General features: G+C 43.5%; 1 protein-coding gene across 1 annotated transcript in view; it reads left to right on the top strand.

Annotated features, from left to right (window-relative positions):
* Nucleotides 1–4,627: 4,627 nt before the first annotated feature.
* The window catches only part of PINX1 (PIN2/TERF1 interacting, telomerase inhibitor 1), a gene marked incomplete at its 5' end in the record, with an annotated part of 61,481 nt that continues 46,322 nt past the window's right edge, over nt 4,628–19,786 (top strand). The window contains 5 exons of the mRNA XM_009081460.1: nt 4,628–4,737; nt 6,654–6,746; nt 7,193–7,271; nt 11,003–11,095; nt 13,838–13,914. Of these exons, the coding sequence (XP_009079708.1) occupies nt 4,628–4,737; nt 6,654–6,746; nt 7,193–7,271; nt 11,003–11,095; nt 13,838–13,914 (452 nt within the window). The remainder of the gene's footprint in view (nt 4,738–6,653; nt 6,747–7,192; nt 7,272–11,002; nt 11,096–13,837; nt 13,915–19,786) is intronic.

Below are 19,786 nucleotides of genomic sequence, written 5' to 3' on the forward strand. Positions count from 1 at the left end.
TGTCCTTAGGTGGTTTTGTTAATTTACTGGTGTCAGATCTCCCTTAAAATGAGAGCACAAAGGCTAGTGAGTTTTTTTGCTTGACTGCAGGAAATATGGACCATAATGACTGATTAAAACTTATGGTTTCCAGTGGAAAATAAAGATGTGAATGGAGGAAAGAACTGTATTTGCATCTGTAATTTTCTGGTTATTTCAGATGTGAATTTGGTGCCTTTTTTTTCAGAATTTGTTAATTATTTTAAATGGACATTTCATATGTCAATAACCATAAAGTAATTTGGGGTGGAACAGACATATAAAGCTCATCCCATCCCACCCCGTGCCATGGGCAGGGACACCTTCCACCAACCCAGGTTGCTCCAAGCCCCATCCAGCCTGGCCTGGAGCACTTCCAGGGATGGAGCAGCCCCAGCTTGTCTGGGCAGCCTGTACCAGTGCATCACCAGCCTCACAGGGAAGATTTTCTTTCCCAATATCGCATCTCACCCTGCCCTCTGGCAGTGGGAAGCCATGCCCTGTGTCCTGTCCCTCCATGTCCTTGTCTCAAGTCCCTCTGCAGCTCTCTTGGAGCCCCTGTAGGCACTGCAAGGGGCCATGAGGTCTCTTCGGAGCCTTCTCTTCTCCAGGCTGAACACTGCCAGCTCTCCCAGCCTGGCTCCAGAGCAGAGGTGCTCTAGTCCTGGGGGCATCTCTGTGGCTTCCTGTGGACTCCCAACAGCTTCACATCTTCCTGTGCCCCCAGACCACATGTGGGCACACAGAAGGGGTTTGGGTGGGACCTTTCAGAAATGATGGTTAAGTACATGCTCCAGGCACAGAATTAGTCATGGTTAAAGGGTTTAACATAGAATATCCAAGTGAAGTATTTGGATTGTCCAGCCCTGGCACAGGCTGCTCAGGGCAGTGCTGTAGTCACCACTCCCAGAGGTGTTCAAAAAACATGTGCATGTAGCACTTGGGGACATGATTAGCGGTGGCCTTGGCAGTGCTGGGAGAGCAGTTGCACTCGATGGTCTTGGAGAAATTTTCCTCCTAAACCATTCTGTGATTCCATGGAGAAATGAGGATTTTCTCCACTTGGCGGTGCTGCTCACTCAGAGTTGCATCACTATCACCATCACACACCCTTCTACTAGCAGCTCTGAAGATTGGTGCTAACTTCTGAGCGGAATTTTACCTGGCAGTTAGTACCTTCTTTCCTCATTTGCTCTTAAGACATCAGTGAGCAAACAGTTGTGACAAATTATTGGCTAATCAATCTTTTTTTTGTTGCTGTTTGGTGCTGTTCATGGCTTTCTTAAATACTTCTCTAACGATGAAAGCAAGTTGTGTGGGTTTTTTCTTCTTCATCTGTCTTACCCTGTTTAAAACTAAGAGTAAACATAAGGATTAATCCCATTGAAAAATTTGAATTGCAAGTGCTGGGAAAGGGAAAGTCTCTTAAATTTCTGTTTAATGTCTTACCAGTGTTTACCAGTGTCCTCCTGGGAATAAAACATTTCAGGGCCTCTTCACACTGAGATATTCAGGAAAAAGGACAGAAACCAGCTTTAAAAATGGGTTAGTTGAACTACATCTAACAACTCAGTTTGGAAGTTAATTTGAATGCACACATACAGTTGGCATGGATCACCTCACTGTGTAGGCAAATGTGGTGGTTTTACAGCTGTAAGAGTTGCATTGGATTGAATTTCTTCGGATTTGCAAAGTCACCACCTGTCGAACTAGTTACAGGAGTGTAACAGAGTATGGACATACTTAAAATGTTGTTAGGTTTGAAAAAAGGTGTTGAACAGTTTTTGGTGACTGAGGGAAAGTTGATGTTAATTGAGAGATTTCAGAGGGAGAAGTGAAGAAATATGATTGAAAAGGAAGGCAGCACAACCTCTGGTAGAATCCTAGAATCAGAATCATTTAGGTTGGAAAAGTCCTCTAAGATCATTGAGTCCAAACGTTCCCCCAGCCCTGCCAAGGCCACCACTGACCATGTCCCCAAGTGCTACATCCACGTGGCTTTTAAATCCATCCAGGGATGTGACTCTACCACTGCCTGTGCCAGGGATGGACAGCCCGTTCCAGGAAGATTTTTTTTTCCCCCCTAATATCCAGTCTAAACCCCTCCTGGCACAGTTTGAGGCTGTTCCCTTTCATCCTGTCCCTTGTTCGCTGGGAGCAGAGCCTGACCCCACCTGGTTGCACCTCCTTTCAGGGAGTTGTAGAGAGCCAGTAGGTCCTCCTGAGCCTCCATTTCTCCAGTCTGAGCCTCTCCAGCTTCCTCAGTCACTCTACTGCTCCAGCCACTTCCCCAGCTCCGTTCCCTTCCCTGGACATGCTCCAGCCCCTCAGTGTCTTCCTTTCAGGAGGGGCCCCAAACTGCCCCCAGGACTGGAGGTGCCTCAGCAGTTCCAGCACTGGGGACAGGCACTGCCCTGGGGCTGTGGCCGTGGTATTCCTGATAAAAGCTTATTAAATCGCTTCTTTTTCTTGTTTTGTTTTGTTCGCTGTCAGCTACAGACAAAAAATAAATAGCCAAGGTGTTCCCTGTGTTTGTAGAACTTAGACTTTGCTGCCAGCTGGATAACTCTCTAGTTCATTCCCTTCACAAACCACTGGAAAACTGTGTCCTTAGAAAATATTTACATTACGGGTGAGGGAAGATGCCAAAGCATTTTAATTGTCCCAGTTTCTTAGCTGGATGTTTGGGTGAAGTGAACCACTTTGCTAAGGGAACCAGAGGTTTTGTGAGGCAGGAGGAACCCCAATTTGCTTGTGGGTTTCAAATCACAGACCACAGTGGTGCTTCACCACCTTCTGTCGGCAGCACAGGCAGGGCTTGGAGTAGATGCTGCTCTGAAGGCTTCCTGTTGGAAATCATCATAGAATTATGGAATGGCTTGGGTTGGAAGGGACCTTACCCATTCCAAGCCTCCTGCCATGGGTAGGGACACCTTCCACTAGATCAGGTTGCTCTCAGCCCCATCCAGCCTGGCCTGGAACACTTCCAGGGATGAGACAGCCACAACCTCTAAGGTTAATCAGTTGTTTCCTGTAGAGAAGTGGTCCAAGTAAGGGCTGTGTTCATTCCTTTCACAGCACTCAGTCATTTAATCTGCTGTAAAATCCGTTTTAGGGACTGTTTGGGGCTCTATGGAATTATTTATCAGACAATTTTGTGGAGCTGCCACATAGCTTCTCTTTGGAGCTTCAAAGCTTTTGAGTATGTTAAGAAAAGCTCTGACCATGTATTCTGGGGTAACGGGTTCAAATTGTAGGAGGGGATATTTAGGCTAGATATTAGGAAAAAGTTTTTTCCTGTGAGAGTGGTGAGACACTGGCACAGATTGCCCAGGGAGGCTGTGGCTGCTCCAACTCTGGCAGTGTTCAAAGCCAGGTTGGATAAAGTCTTGAGCAACCTGGTCTGGTGGGAAGTGTCCCTGCCCATGGCAGGGGGTTGGGGCTAGGTGATCCCTAAGGTTCATTCCAACCCCTAAAATTCTATGACTCTATGAGTCTGACAGCATTACTTCTTTAAAATGAAACCAAACTGGGCAAAAAATGAGTCAAACCTCCCTGTAATATTCAGTCCCTCTGGCCGAGATCCTAAGACTTGTGTTTTTGGGAATGATGACTTCCGGATTGCACTAAAAACACCTCAGTGGATTTGGCTTCTCACTGCCTTTGTGTGGCCTTGGGTTAACCGGTCAGTTTTGATCCATCATTTCCCATGGTGTTTAATGAAGTTTGTAATCTTCCTGTCTCCCATTCTTTGTTTGTCCTGTTTATTTAGGTTGTCTTCCTGCATATGTTTAGGTGCACACTTAAAAATGAGTGGTTAACTGGGATGGCTTTTCTTCCTTGATTTCAAGGAAGCTATTCCTGATGGGAGAGGCAATTGTGTGCCTGTGGGACTGTAGTTTCTTTAGGAATCTGCACAGGACAAAGGAGCTTTGATTCTCCTTTGGATCTCAGCTCCTGCAGTAATTTCTGTTTCCCAAGAAACCATTTTGTTGCAAATTCAAAGCTGAAATCCCACCAAGTTGTGTTCAGTCAGTTTCTCTGATCACTTAGGTTTGAACTTTCATTTGGCTTTTGTTATGAAGGCAAATATTAAAACTTCTATGTTCTGGTTTCAAGGAAGTCTAATGGATATTATCCAGAATGGGGAAAGCAGCACCATCATCCCCTCCCCTGTAGACTTCATGTTGAAGCCAAATGAAAAAAAAATTGGAATAAATACGGAATTTAGGCCTGTACACCTAAATGGTAATCCTTAAAGTCTTCTCTGAATTGCAGCCCATCCTTAGGAAAGACAGCTTCCATAGCAGTTTTACTTTGTCATTCTTCACATTAATATTGAATATTTCCCCCAGATAATAATTTCATAATTAATATTGATTATTTTGAAATTTTCCAATAAAATTCAGTATTTTCACTGAATATTTTCAGCCTTTTTTTGTTGTTACTGGGTTTTTTGCTTAGTAAAGTTAAACCCCCAAAATGTGTTCAGTCTGGCATAAATTCTGTATTTTTTGGTCCATGAAGAGCTTTAGTTGAACTGATTCTGTACCAGGGACACTGTGGAAATGTCAGTAGAGCCTGTTTGAATTTTCCCTTCCTGCTCCAGCCCGTAGAAGGCAGAAGTGGTCTGTGGATCCTCAAAATACTGCTTGGAGCAAAGATGAATCTAAATTTGGCCAGAAGATGCTGGAAAAGATGGGCTGGTCCAAAGGAAAGGTAAGATCTAAGGGAGAGTTGTGTAGCTGAAGAGTCTAAAACTGCCAGGGGACTCCATTTATTCTCCTAAGTACACAGGGAATCTGAGCAATGTTTGATTTCTACATGTTGTTACAAAGGTACTTGCTTGTGACTCTCCTGCTTTGCAGTTTTTTGTCCCTTCTTTGTCAAGGTATTGTCCCCAAGTAAGAGCAGGAGTTGGTCCATTAAATCAGGTGATGGTTAAAGGCTTGAAGTTGCCTTTAAACCCTCAGTTTACTCCATGCTTAACTCCCTCCTTAAACCCAAGTTCTTTCCCTGCTTTTGGTACTGTGTAAAGCAACTCCAGGACCTGCTTTAAATAATTTCACCTGTTTTTAAAGGTTACTAGTGATCTGTTCCTTGAACCCCCAAAATGCAGCATTCTGGGAGCTGTATCCCTTCCCAGCTCCAGCCAGTACCTGTGGGGTGAGTGACTGGTTTCTGGTACTAGGAATAACCTCTAGGTCAGTGCAGAGAGCTGCAAACTGCTCAGCCGCCCTTTAAAAACAGTTTAACCTCCTCAGAGGTGCCTCAGCAAAGATGAGGTTTGGCCCTGCACATCAACATGGTTAGGAATAAGGATGCACACAAACCCCCCAGTATCTTTACTTAATTCCTCCCCTAGATTTCCTCTCCCAGACATTCCTTAAAATGAATAAAATTAGGATAATTCTCAATTCTGTGAATGCTTCAACACCTACTCTTGGATTTCTGAGTGTAGCTGCTGTTGCCTCAGTTGTCTTAGAACAACAAGTTTCCCACTTGAGCTGCTGGCTCTTCCTTTCCAACAGTCACAGCTGTACCAGAAAGACTGATGTCTCCATTCCACTGCAAACTCAGACAAATAGAACCTTACCTTGATCAAATTAATGGCCAAAACCCCATCTGTGCAGTGAAATTAAGCTGCTTACACTAGTCCTGTTACTAGTTGTATTGGAATTGGGTCAGGGCAGGATGTGTAGCCAAGTGTCCTGCTTGCTTTCAGACTTTTTTGGTGAGCAGGAGTTTCAAGGCAAATTTCCCGCTCCACTGACCAAATAAACTCTACAGAGTTTGTAATAGCAACAGCCTTTTCCAAATATGCCTCATTCCTTCAAACATTAGAAGACCCAGGACCTATCCACAGAGCATCTCTGCACTGTGGCACCACATGGCCAACACACTTAGCTGATGGTTTGTTACTGGTGACAGATGAGGCGAAAAGCAGGTAAATACCAGGAATAATGTTTTAAACCAAATGCTTTGTCTTTTTCCCTTTTTTAACCCTGATCATGCAATCAAGGAAGATTACACTGGGCCTGAATATGGCTTCCCAGATTTGAATGATTGTGGAGTTTAGGATGGACAAACCCTGTAGTGATTTACTCCCAGATTTTCATCAAATTTTGAGTGTGAGTGAGGTGGAAGAAGTTGTTAATGTCCTGGAGGCTCCAGTCTGGTTTCCCCCCTGCCCCTCCATGTTTCCCTCCCATATAAATCTGTTCTGGATTGTACTTTCCATGTGGATCTGTCTTACACAGCTGCCTTCCCAGTGGCAGAGGTATTTTTGGGGAGAGGCATGTTCTTTTTAGGTAGTGTCCTGTTTTAAAAATGTAAACACTTTGGACTTGCTTAGGAATGTCAGGTGGCTTCCTGATTAATCAGCCAACTGCTTAATGTTGTTGCTATTTTAGTGTTTGTAATACTTTGCTGGAGGCTTAAGTAGTAAATCTAAAAAACTGAGTCTCTCATGTGTGCTAAGGCCTGGGAATTAATTCAGTTACAGGCAGGCAAATAAATAGTAAGTTGTGATTTCTTGCTGTATTTCTTCGTGAACTATCTTACAGTATGAAGGCTCTAATTCTTCACTCACTGCTGTAAAATCCTTAAATTTTTTACCCTTAAATCCTCCTTAGGGTCTTGGAGCCCAGGAACAAGGAAATCCAGAACATATCAGGGTTAAGGTGAAAAACAACATGCTGGGATTAGGAGCAACCATCAACCATGAGGTGAGAACTAGACCCAGGTGAGGGATTGGCTCCCATTTCAGCTAAAGCATCATCATCTTCCTGACTGGAGTTCAGGTAGAGAGAGCAGAACATAGTCCTCCAAGTGCTTGTCTCACAATCAACATCTGAAGTATCTTTCCAGCTGTTGCTAGTATCACACTAGTATTTCCTGCCTGCTCTGGAAAACATCTTGTGCAGACAGGGGACACCCACAGCCAGCAGCAGCTCAGGATTGTTTAAGGACTTACAAACCTTTTAATTTCATTTCACTTTGGAGTGACTGTAGGAGCTGTTGTTAGTATTACCACCTGTGGAGCTTCTCTGGGTCCCTCCCACCAACAACAGTTGAATATATACCATTAAATTGCTGCTTAATATCTGTTTTAGCAAAACTTGTGTTAGTTCTGAAGATTTTTGCCATGTATTCATGTGGGTGATGTTTACAGGACAACTGGATTGCTCATCAGGATGACTTCAACCAGCTTCTGGCTGAACTGAATAACTGCCATGGACAGGGTGAAACAGGTAGGTTCATGCTTTGCTCAGTCAGATGTTGGAAGCTTAGCAGAGTTTCCATTCTGTGTCTTAAAAGACTAGCTGAGGCCCAATTTGGTCTGCTAAGTTTCTTTGCTGAGGCTGACAATAACATCTTCTCCCTCAAAAGGAGCTGAAGGTTGTGTTGCCGTCATGGCCATGCTCAGGTTTAGCTGTCTGGATATGTAGATCTCAGTGGATCAGTTTTGCACTCAGGACTCAAATAAAGGCTTTTTGTTGAGGAAAGAAAACATAAAATGTTGAACTTGTTTATTTTATCCAAGATCACAATATTTGGGACCTTTTCCTGGGACGTGCTACAGCAATACTTAGTTCTTTATAAAGCAACCAGAACTGGTCAGAAGGCTCACAATAATCCCTCACACTGCTATGCTTTGCCTCCCTTTTGCTAATGAACTGTCACACTTGGCTTCCATGCTCTAGGGTGTCTTAAATACCTACTTTTCCTATCCTCAGAGAGCTGCTGCTTAGCTTTTGACTCAGAGTTCTGCATCTCTGCTTGGAGTGTGGTATAATGTGATTTTTGTGGCTCTGGTGTTGAGCACACAAGTGGGGAAACTACACAACGTTCCCAAAAGGGCTGTTTATAAGTCTTTTATTTTTAAACAGCTTTGTACAGTTTGACCTTGGCTTGTAAAAATGAAGTTATGAAGTTGTGGTGGGTGTGAGCTTACAGAAGGAATTGGTTTATCAAATGGTTTATCATCTCTCCTTTAGTTAAACTCAGGTTTAAACCTCTGATCATGTACCTAAACAGCTCTCTGGAGTGTGGTTTAACCAAGGGCTCCTGTTTGGACACAGCCATCCATGTGCTGCTGGGGACAGAATTGCAGCTGAGTGAATTTAGCAACTCTTCATTCATTCATTCTTAGTCTTTGAGCACAAAAGGTTTTGTAGGAGAGGAAAGGTAGGAAGAAGAGGAGGAAAATCAAGGGTTTCCAATCCTAGAGAACTAGGATTAAAATTTTTAACCTGATGCCTTAAAATCACCTTTTAAAAATTGCTGTGTAGGTTATCCTTTTGCATTGGTGCTCTAACCATGATCTGAGGCCACACTAAGCACTGTTGTTCAAGTCCTCAAGGGACAGAAGAGTATAACATAGGGAAATTCCAAAAGTTCCTTTCTACCTTTATAACTAAATCCTCCCCGAGTTCTAACTTGAGCCATGGGAAGATCAGTTAGGTGTAACTGGTGGGAAACCTGCATTTCAGCAGAGAGCTGAAATGACTTGTCCAGGGACACAGTGAGTCAGCACAGAGGAAGGTTCATTGAGCAAGGCTGTCTTGTTCCTAAATCAGCAGCATTCCTTGGGTCATCTACTGATGCAAAGTGGCCCCTGAAAATAATTTCTCCCTGTTTTACTCAGTTATTTTGACTCTTTTAGAAGTGGGACAAGTTTTCAATCAGTGAGGACAAATTTGGGTGCACATTGAGAATTGCTGGTGATTTGCAGGCTGCAGGCATCGCTCCTAAACTTGCTTTTTTGGCAATTGTTTAAGCTGGCAAAACTCATCCAGATACCTCTGCCTGCAGCTGTGCTGCAGGATCAAGTGTTACGCTCTTGGCCATCAGCCAGTTTCAAACTGTATTAAAAGTCAGCTGAAAAACTTCATTGTTCTTAAAGAACTGGTGCAGTTGCCAGAGGTGGATTGCAATTAGAGGTCGGAAAGGAAGGGCTCCTTGGGGCTTAATATGCCAACATGAAAATACTCTTAGTGTGCCGAGTTTTAGATTTCTTTTCCTTTTCTTTCTAGCTGAGCACCCAGTGAGGGCAGGTTTAGATTAGATTAGATGTTATGAAGAAATTTCTCCCCATGAGGGTGGTGAGGCACTGGCACAGGTTGCCCAGAGAAGCTGTGGCTACCCAATCCTGGAAGTATTCAAGGCCAGGTTGGATGGGGCTTGGACCAACCTGGGCTAGTGGAAGGTGTCCCTGCCCATGGCAGGGGGGTGCAATGAGATGATCTTTAAGGTCCCTTCCAACCCAAACCATTCTATACTTCCCTGCTCTTTTGCGGGGATACTCAGTGATGATGTCTGTGTCCCCTTCCCACTCATAAGGCACAGAAACACCATCCTGACTATGTCCAACATGCTTTGGAATATCCATCTAGATCAAATTTGCTATGGAAATGAAACGTGGCTCGATTGTTCTGACTAAATTGCTTTAAAAAGCACATTAATATCCTTGCAGTACTTGCTCAGAGGATTTTCAAGTCACTGGAAGACACAGGGATGTACTTTCCTGCCCATTTCAAGTACCAGCACGTTTCGGGAGTGAAATTCCTCCCTGGTGGCACGAGGCGGTGCTGCTGCCCCTTTCCCTCTAGGAGTAATGTGGAGGAGGAAGCACTGTGGAAATCCTTTGCTGTGTAATGTTCCTTTGGTATAAGGAGATTGGAGAACAGACTCCAGTGCTGCATCTCTGTACTGGATATTTTATCTGGAATCCTTAGTTTCCTTGCAGACCCTTTTTATTGAGGATCTTCTGTCTAAAATAGGTTTGCTGCTCCTTCCTTTTCCCACGAGGGTTTAGGGTGTAAGTGGAAGAGTAGATCTCAGCTTTCTGGCACTCAGCTCTGCCACTGCAGGCTGAGGATTCCAGTGTTAGGTCACTGATCAGTAATTCTATCATCAAGTGGCACTACCTATCAAACAGGGAAGTGCTGGAATTCCAGTGTCAGAAAAGCTTGGGCTGCAGAGCTTTCCAGGGTGGGATCATATAAAAAAGGTGACTCAACTTGGCCCTTAGGGTATGGGTTGATTTCCTTACCCATCCCTGTTGCCACTGGGAGTGAAAAACATCTCACCAAAGTAACCTTTTCTGGAGTTACAGAGCAGAGAATCCTGAAATGCCTATTTTCAGAACAGACTAGTGAAGCAGTTATTAACTGTACAGCAGGTTAATTCTCTCATTTGGGAATTCCTTGTAAATTAACAAGTTCTGTGGGTTCAAAGAGAACATCTGTACCCCCAAAATATCCTGCCACAGCACAGGAATGTGGTATCTCTACTGTTAAACAGTGAGACCAATCCTTCACGTGGCTTTAACCTGCTAGCATTCTCCCAAACTACTCCTGAGTGAATCTGGGACTTAGCAAACCCCAGAGACCATTCCCAGTCGTTAGTTTAGATGAAGTCCTTCTGGAGGCTAGAAAAATGAAATAACATGGATGTGGCAATTTGTTCTAGCTGGCCTCAGGGGCGGAACAGCTCTGCCACCGTTCAGCTTCCTTACACAGATGTATCAGATCGTGTTCAAATAATTTGTGTAGGGTTAGAAGTAGAAATTCTGTGGGGTTTTTTTTCCCCTTTTTCTTTCTACCTAGGCAGGTTCTGTATTTTATTTTGTACTATTTCTTACATCTTCTGGCACTGGAGATGTTTTGTAACAAACAGCACAATAAACCCTGTCTTACTATTCTCTTCTTACCATAGAGATGGATTTGCCTTTGACCTGGAGTACGTGTGTCTGCCTTTTCAAATTACATGGGATTGGAAATGGGGAAGGGAAGGAGACGGGGCAAAAAATTCAAGCAGTAACATGTCTCAAACCAAACTTACCATGTTTCCTTCACTAGTATATTGTGATATATTGTTGAGACTGAGTTTTGAGAGAGAAAGGTACACTGATGCTTGAATTTGGTAGTTCAAGAGCATCATAACAGGGCTGAACCTGTTTGCTTGGGGTTTTTTTTAGATTCATCAGTGCAAAATCAGAAAAAGGCATTCAGTCTTGAAGAAAAATCCAAGTCTTCCAAGAAACGTGTCCATTACATGAAGTTTGCAAAAGGTAAGAGAAGTTTTGGTGTTTTATAAGCTCCAGCCAGGATTAGAACAAACCCTGTGTATTAAGGTGTTCTGTTGCCTTCTGAGGTCTAAATTTGGCAAGGAAGATCTTGGTTTAGAAATACCTCCTGCAGTAACTTACTTAAAGCTATAATGCACTGCTCTTCTTTATTTTGGACAATTTGGGGTGGCTTGAGGTTAATATTGTGGAATAAACCAATTTCTATCTGAAGGAGCCAGAGCTGAATAAAGGAAGAGTGAATATTCTGGGTGATGGGCACATGGGCAGGGGGTGAGAGGGGGAGGCAAAGGTGATAACAGAGTGACTTAGGCATCCGCGTGGCACTATCCTCTGCAATCTCCAATAACCCCTGCTAAGAGATCATGTGGATGAGATCAGTGATCAGATTAAACCTGAGTGAAGGAAGAGGAAAGCCCTCTTACATCGACCAGGTACTTTGTTGGATAAATTAGGGCAGTGGTTAGTGACCAGAAAAACCATATCAAGAACATGTGGAGTTCAGTAATTTCTTCCTTTTTAGAGTGATGAAATTATTACAGTCATCCCTGGTTTTGGCTCTGACAATTCTGAAGTGCTTTCTCTGTTTCTGTTCCCCATTCACACACCCACGTGCACGTGGTGTGTGCATATACCTGTTTCAGGGTATGGATAGGATCAGTTTCCACTAATGGCTGATTTATTAAACTGAAAGCTCTGGGTAATGTTTTCTGACAGCAAATGCCTCTGCTAAAACAGCTAATTGATGTCTGAATGTAGGCTAAATTTTGATATTGGGGTGTGGGATTTTTGATTAAATAACTCAGCCTTGGAGTCAAACCTGTTAACTTGACTCTGTCACTTCATTAAACAATTAAATTGGTTCAGGGCTTGCAAGTGCAGAGGCCACGGCCTGTTCAAGGCAGTGGCAAAGAGGATTTGTTTTGATTTGGATTTAACCTTTTACTAAATACAGATGGGGGAAAAGTGTCTTTTAACATGTAAAACGCAGAGCAAGGCTTTCATATCCACAATATCCCTTATTTGTTTGTGTATGTTTCCGTAAGGCAATCCCCTCTGTTTGCTTGGACCCTCTGTGGTCTAAACCAGGGGAATTGTCCTTTTTCAGGGAAAGCGGAAACGATATTTGAGAAAGGCTCATGTTGTTGTGGCCCTTGTTCAAGTCCAGTCCTGCTTCCTTTCAGACTAAACAAGACAAGCTCACACAAAAGCTGAAGGGAGCAGCGACGACACAAACTGCAGCTTCCGTTTCTGGGGCTGGTTTGGAGCCTCCCTGCTGGAGGAACACAGGCCCCACACAGACTCAGCAGCCACCCTTGGATCTGGGAAACACACCAGTATGAGATTAAAACAGTGATTTCAGTTGCTTTTCTGGTAGCTGTTCCACTGTGATTCGACACAGGAATGTGCTGCCCAGGGAGGAGGTGGAGTCACCGTCTCTGGAGGGGTTTAAGTAGAGACTGGATATGGCAATTAGTGCCATGTTCTAGTTGATATGGTGGTGTTAGGTCATAGGTTGGAATTGATGATCTCAAAAGTCTTTTTCAGCCTGATTGAGTCTGTGATTCTGTGATGCTGCAAGAGATTTGGTTGGTCAGCTGAGTTGGTTTTCTATTAGAGAAAGAGAGGGAGATGTACTGAGAGGGGAAAGCATGAACAGAAAGTGTAGGAAAGGAAGAGGAGCAGGAGGATTGTAAGTGTCCTGTTCCAAGCCTTGGCCAAAATAAAGCTGAAAACAGCCTCCAGTCTTATCCAGCTTGCTTGGGTGTGGACATTTAGAGGCCATGCAGGAAGCTAGGTAACCTCTAGGTTGTTGTGTTTGCTTAGCCTCTGTGGGCAGTTCAGGAACCTGAGAAAAAAACCCAGGTTGCATAGTCAGATTTGAGGGTTTTTTTTGCCGTTTGTCCATTATAAGATTTTGAGGTTAGTGATTTCAGAATCAGAAAATCAAGTGGATTAAGACCCCAGCAGACTCATAATAAGTTCACCTTTCTGGACTTTTCTGTAACTTTTGCTTACTTTTTTTCTGAAGAATTTTCTGAGAGAAGCAATGGACAACCCTCTGTAAGGGCTTCTGCACTGTGGAATTGGCTAAAACTTTGTATTTCTGAATATCACATCGCCCCCTTCTGCTTCCCCCTCCGTACTCCATGTCTGATATCCAGCTAGCCACACACCAATCAGATGGGAATAATGGTCCTACTGGACATCTTTGCTTCACCCTTGAAATTATTATGAGTTGCAATAATCCAGTATGTTGCAGAGATGGAGGTTTTGCTTTTCAGAAACAACATCATAAACTGAAGAAAAATCTCCCCTGAGTAAAGACAGGCATTTTTTTCATTGTATGGAGCAGTTGTAACACCCTAGTTCTGTCAGAGATAGGGAATCCTCAGGAGAATCCAAAGATCCCTACACATACACGTATTTCCTCATGTGTATCTCCATTTAGTGTATTTAAGATCATCATAGAATCTTAGAATGGTTTGGGTTTGAAGAGGCCTTAAAGATCATCTTGTTCCACCTCCCTGCCACCTTCCAGTAAACCAGGTTGCTCAGAGCCCCATCTATTGTGGTGTTCCTGATTTTTCTTCACCTCCTGATATTTGTTCACCTCCAAAACCAATTTGTCTACCTCTGTATGTCACAGTTTGTGTTACCAAATTGCATCTGTCATCACCAGATGTGAATGTTGTTGGGTTTTTTCCCTCTCCCCACCCCTTCCAGGTAAGGATCTCTCGTCACGCAGTGAACATGATCTCTCCTGCATATTTGGGAAGCGACAGAAGAGTGTGAAGACACAGGTAAACAAAAGGTTTCACCTTTCTCTTGTTTCCTTGCTTATTATTACTTATAACAAACCATTTTTAAATGTCTTTCTGTTGATGAGTTTACCACATGCACATCAAAAAGCATAAGGTCTTCTGCTTGTGAAATTACTGTTTCTATGTGAAGGGCTGTACTTGAATCCTGAGGAAAAAAGAGTGAGTTTTTTCCATATTTTTGTGAATTGTTCTGATGTAACTTCTTTGGAATTAGGAAATTTCAGTCTTTTAATTTTACACTAATTAGGAAATGTACATCACAAAGGAGGATTTTGCTTGATCTGAAAGGTCAGAGATTGGACTTGATGATCTTAGAAGCCTTTTCCAAACTAAATGCTTCTGTGAAAGATCCATAAATATCTCAAATGAAATTTGACATCCAGTAGCAGCTGGGCAATCTCAACAAACTGTCCTTATTGTCGCAAAAATTGGGAAAGGCTGAGGCTGCTGCAAGGATTCAGAGATGGCTTGAGTGCAGATAAATATTTAATGAGAAGACCTTTCCCCTGACTATGTGTAGTGAGATCAAGGTTTGTACTAGCTTTCATTTTATTTATGTATTCATCAGTATTTCGCACCTGCAGAGAACAGACCTGCTGTATCAGTGTATGAAGTAACAGACTTACACTGTGATATACCTAACATCCAGCAAAATTCTCTGGGAAAATAACAACTGGAAAAGCACAAATAAATATGGTGCAAGAATTGCCCTGTTGGTTCTGAGTTCTCAGAAGTCTCCTGTTTAGAGGGAAAGATGGAGCCTGGAATTGAGTGGAAATTTCTGGAATAGAGGGAAAAATGGAGGTTGAAATTAAATGGAAACTTCTGGAATGCCCTGTAGGTGTTTGACACATTGCTTCACGTGTAGTAGTCTTGGAAATTGTTCTGTGACTTCACTGCAGGACACTGTGAGCTTTAGGAGAGGAATAAGGGGAGAATGCGCTAAGAGATCTGGGATAGTAGTGGAGGTAATACCTACGTAAATGCTGGTAGAATGACAAGGGAACTTGTGAAGAAGAAATAGTGATCCACTGGAGATTTTTCCCTGGAAAAACCTCTGTAAAATAAACACTTCAGTGGTGAATCTTCACTTGAACAGTTTGAAGGATTTGGCCTTGCCATTATCCCATATTGTGATATAATTCCAGTGAATCTGCTGTAGATTTAAAAGTGATTAGTAAGAGAAAAATGCCAAGCGTGTTTTCTGAGTTCTCTATAAACTGCAGAAAAAAAACTGACAGCTAATTAAACCAGGAGACTAGAAGAAACTTAAATTGAGAATTGCCCTGTCTTGTCTGCCACTGTGAAATACAGTGTGAACCTTTGTTAATTGTCATGTGGTTTGGCTTGAAAGATAAGAGCTTGGGAGTAGCCATCAGCCACCACAGAACCAATTTTAGCTTATTTCTGTCTTGAAATAAGCATCTGGAGGACTTTGAGTCTGTGAGAGCTGTTGGAGGTCTCAAACGCTGTGGGTAAGCTGGAGCCATCAGAGATCCATGCCATGGATCTGCTTCTTGGCTCTCTTGCTGTCAGGTCAAGACAAGATCAGCTGGGACTTAAAGCAAATCAACAGTGCTGTGGTTAAGGGAATAGGATTTACCCACCCATGAGTTGTCCCAAATAGTTGGTCTTGTTTTCTCTGTATGTTCCACATCTTTTGAAACTCAGGTTTTATTGCATCTTCTGGGACTTTATCCTGCAGAACATTTGTTCTTTCATGGATTGACACTGCAGATCATGTGGATTTAGTGCTGCTTATGAAGGGGATATAAGTTTTTGCATGTTTTTATTAATCCTTTAACCAATGCAGTGGTTGGCTGATGACTACTCTGCACATTTCCTTTCTGCCCTAGCTGAAGTGGTTCGTGGTTCTGGTAAAAAGTCACAGACTGTTCCCCATTAAGGACCCAGATTTCCACATGCAAATGCAGGCAGGAGGTAATGTAATTTGGAGCTACATTGTTGTCTTCTGGCTACTGTCTGCTGCTAAGCAGCCACAGGGAGAGAAAGCCAGAGGCAACACAATTGCTTCCCTCAACCCCCCTTCTCCTTTTCTTCATGGATCAGAGATCTGTGGAGTTTGTACAGAGCAAAAATGCATTGCTCAGGCCCTCCAGCTCTGAGCAATTTCATTTCATTGCACCCATGAACTCTCATGATCCCTTTCCATCATATTCCAGAGCTTGGTCCTTAAGGTGGCACAAATGGAACTGCCCAGTGAGGATTTGCAGTAGTTCTCTATGTGTGTTTGCATTCTGGTTTGAAACCCTGAAGCTCTGGGCTAATATGGCAGAGAGCTCACTACAGGAGCAGCAAAGTGCTGTCATTCTTCTGGAAGTGAGTTGTTCATATCTGTTCCTGAGTGGAGATAATGTAGGAAGAGGTCTGGTGTCCATCAGAGCTCTGGATTTACTTCCAGGTAGGCTGCAGTTCCTCTTAATTGCAGCTCCTACAGCCCTTAGTAACAGCTGTGTGCTGCTGGCCCTGTTCACAGTGGATGAGGACTTCCATACTTCCACAGAAGCCAGAACTGCTGCTGTCAATTAATCTAATTGCAAGTTCCCAGCTGTGGTTGCAACTGAGATGATGCATTAATTGTATCATCTATATTGGCTTGTACCTGTATTGATCCTGGACAAGCTCCAGAAATGGGTCCATGGGAGTCTCATGTGGTTTAACTAGACCACAAGTGCTGCTGCTGCACCTGGGTCAGGGCAATCCCTGGCTGGGGATGAACAGATGGAGAGCAGCTCTGGGGAGAAGGACTTGCAGGTGCTGGTGGGTGAGACGCTGGACATGCCCCGGCCATGTGCACTCAGAGCCCAGAAAGCAACTGTGTGCTGGGCTCATCCCCATCACCCCTGGGCAGCAGGTGTGAGGGGGGATTGTGCCCCTCTGCTGCACTCAGGTGAGACCCACCTGCAGTGCTGCCTCCAGCTCTAGGGTCCCCAGCACAGGAAGGACATGGACCTATTGGAGCGAGTATGGAGGAGGTGCCAGGATAATTAGAGGGATGGAGCAGCTCTGCTATGGGAGAAGGCTGAGAGAATCATGATTGTTCAGCCTGGAGAAGAGAAGGCTTCAGGGTGACCTAGTTGCCCTTTCCAGTACCTGGAGGAGTCTACAAGAAAGTTGGAGAGAGACTATACCCAAGGGCCTGGAGTGGCTGGACAAGGGGGAATGTCTTCAAATTGCCAGAGGACAGGGGTAGATTAGGAAAAAATCTTTACTGTGAGGCACTGGCACACTTTGCCCAGAGAAACTGTGGCTGCCCCATGCCTGGAAGCGTTCAAAGCCAGGTTGGAAGGGGCTTGGAGCAACCTGGTCTAGTGGAAGATGTCCATGCCCATGGCAGGGAGTGGAACTAGATGATCTTTAAGGTCCCTTCCCATCCAAACTATTCTGTGATTCTTTAGCTTGAAGTCCTATCTATAAGGCTCTTCCCAAGGTATCCAATCCCTCCTCTTTTGCAGAGGTGCAGTTTGGGAAGCATTCAACACAGATTTGATTTGGACTGAATAACCTATCAGCTCACAATATAATTGTCATTCCACTCTTGATTTTTTGACAAAGATACTCAGCATAATTCTTTCCCCCATATTTCTCATTGTCTCAGTCCAGAATCAGAACACTCTTGGGTATAACTACATGGAAAGATGCAGGAACTGCTTTTTGTAGAAGTGCAGAATTGCTGAGATTGGAGGAGACCTGGAAGTCTCTGGATCCATCACCCTGCTCAAAGCAGGGTGAGCTACAGCAAGTTGCTTAGGGGTTTGTCCAGCTGAGTTTTGGCTATCATCTTTCCTTAAAGCCTCCAATTTAAGTGATAAAATTCAGTGGATGAATGAAAGAGAACTTTTAAGGAGCAGAAGATCATAGGCTCACAGAATCATTAAAGTTAGAAAACACCTCTAAGATCAAGTTGAACCATCAAGCCAGCACCAGCACCAGCACCACCATGTTCACCAGGTCCTCAGGTGCCATATCCACATGTTTTTTGAACACTTCAGGGGTGGTGACTCCACCACTTCACTGTGCAACCTGTGCCAGTGCTTATCAGCCCTTCCTGTGAATAAATTGTTCCTAATATCCAGTTTAAACTTCTGCAGTGACATCCTAAATCTGGCTGGTGGGCTGGTATCATACCAGACTTAAAGACTAGGAAAAGGGAGAAAAAAAACCCAAAACCCAGGGAATTCCATTTGTGCTTATGGTCAAAGGGAAATGAGCAGAAAGGCTCAAGGCTCAGTGACATGGTGTGTGGACCATCAAGATACTCCTGGTCCTTCTGAAGTGCTTCTCAAAAATATGTCACTTCTGAACTGCTGCTGTAACAAATGGTGTCTCACCAAATGAGATGTGTCACAGAGCCAGTGTTCCAGTTAGTCCTGTCCAGACTTTTCTTGTGTGGTCATTAGCAGTCTTTTTATGATCTTGACCTGTGGACTAGCCTTTGGCAGGAGAGGTTTTATATGAGCTTAATCTGAGGTGCCTTAAGTGTAGAGCTGATCTCAGACTCACTTTTGAGCTGTTTCAGTGGCCAAGGACTGATCTGGGTAATGGATCTTTTCTCGTTTCACACTGGCACTGCTGCAGTAAGTGGGGAATGTTGAAACTTGGATTATCTACCTTATCAAAGGAAGAGGGAGTTGGCTAGAGGATTGTAAAGATTGCAAAAGAGTGGAATTGCAAAGGATATGGAAGGAAATGCTGTTTGCCCCTAAGGGTCAAAAGGAGTTTCTCTAGAAGTAATAAACCCAAGATACAAGTTGAAGCTGTTGTTTTGATGGTTCTGGGCTATGTGTTACTAATCAGAGACACTTGCAACCTTTAATTCTCCTGAATGTTAAACATAACACTCCTTTTTTTAAAAATTATTTTTGATAAATCATGTGCACAACCCAAACCTCCTTAATAAACTACTTAGGGACCTTTGTTTAAAAAAAAGCAAGTCAAAAAACTGAGGGGGAATGAAACAATGGCTGAGCCTCCAAGTAGGCCTAAATTGGAAACGTCTGCAGTTTTCCCAGGCAGAACAAGTGATCGAAAATATTGAATTGTAATTATGATGCTCTCTAGAGACCTGCAGTGAGGACCTGTTTTGCAGGGTAAGATCTGCCAGACTGTGTTTTGCCCCTGCTTTCCCTCTGATTTTCTCACTTAGGAACACTGGGAGCTGGGGAGACAGAAAAACAAATTCCATTAGTTCCTATCTGGTTGAACTTCCTGGAACCCCCACTATTTTTTTTGCTTCTCAGAATTTCCTTCCTCCATCCAGCTGTGTTTCCTGATGAAGCCTTATCACTGGAGAAAATGCTCCTGAGTGAGACTGAGGATTTGGGAATGAGTTACAGACGGTCCCAACTTGGTTGCTGAACAACATGAATCTGGCACCGATTTCACTTTGGGGGTTGGGGGAGGAGTTCTGATTTGCTCAAACTCTATTTGAGATGCATAAAAAGCTCAATGTTTTGCATCCATCCCACATCCCTGTCTGAGGCCATTCGAGGAGTACTCTGCTTCCTCCAAATTTTGTGTAACTTGGATGTAAACCTGTGTAAGTTCCCTTTAACCACCTAATCCAAGTAGCCCAAAAGTCTCAAATTCGTGGTGATTTCTTCCTTGTTAGTCATTAGAAATGGAACTATCCACCCCTTTGCTTTTTCACTTTTTTTTTTTAATCAGGAAATTGTCTTCTGACACATTTTGCAGAACTTCCTCAACTGACTTATATTTCCCAGCACTTATCAGAAAGGCATGTTGGCTAATCTTAAGGGACATGACTGAAAATCCATTAAAATCTGGCTCTGCCATGGGCTCCCTGAAGCTCTGGGTAAACTGATATCTT

The sequence above is a fragment of the Acanthisitta chloris genome, unplaced genomic scaffold, assembly GCF_000695815.1.
Source record: "Acanthisitta chloris isolate BGI_N310 unplaced genomic scaffold, ASM69581v1 scaffold2689, whole genome shotgun sequence".
Classification (NCBI taxonomy): Eukaryota; Metazoa; Chordata; class Aves; order Passeriformes; family Acanthisittidae; genus Acanthisitta; species Acanthisitta chloris.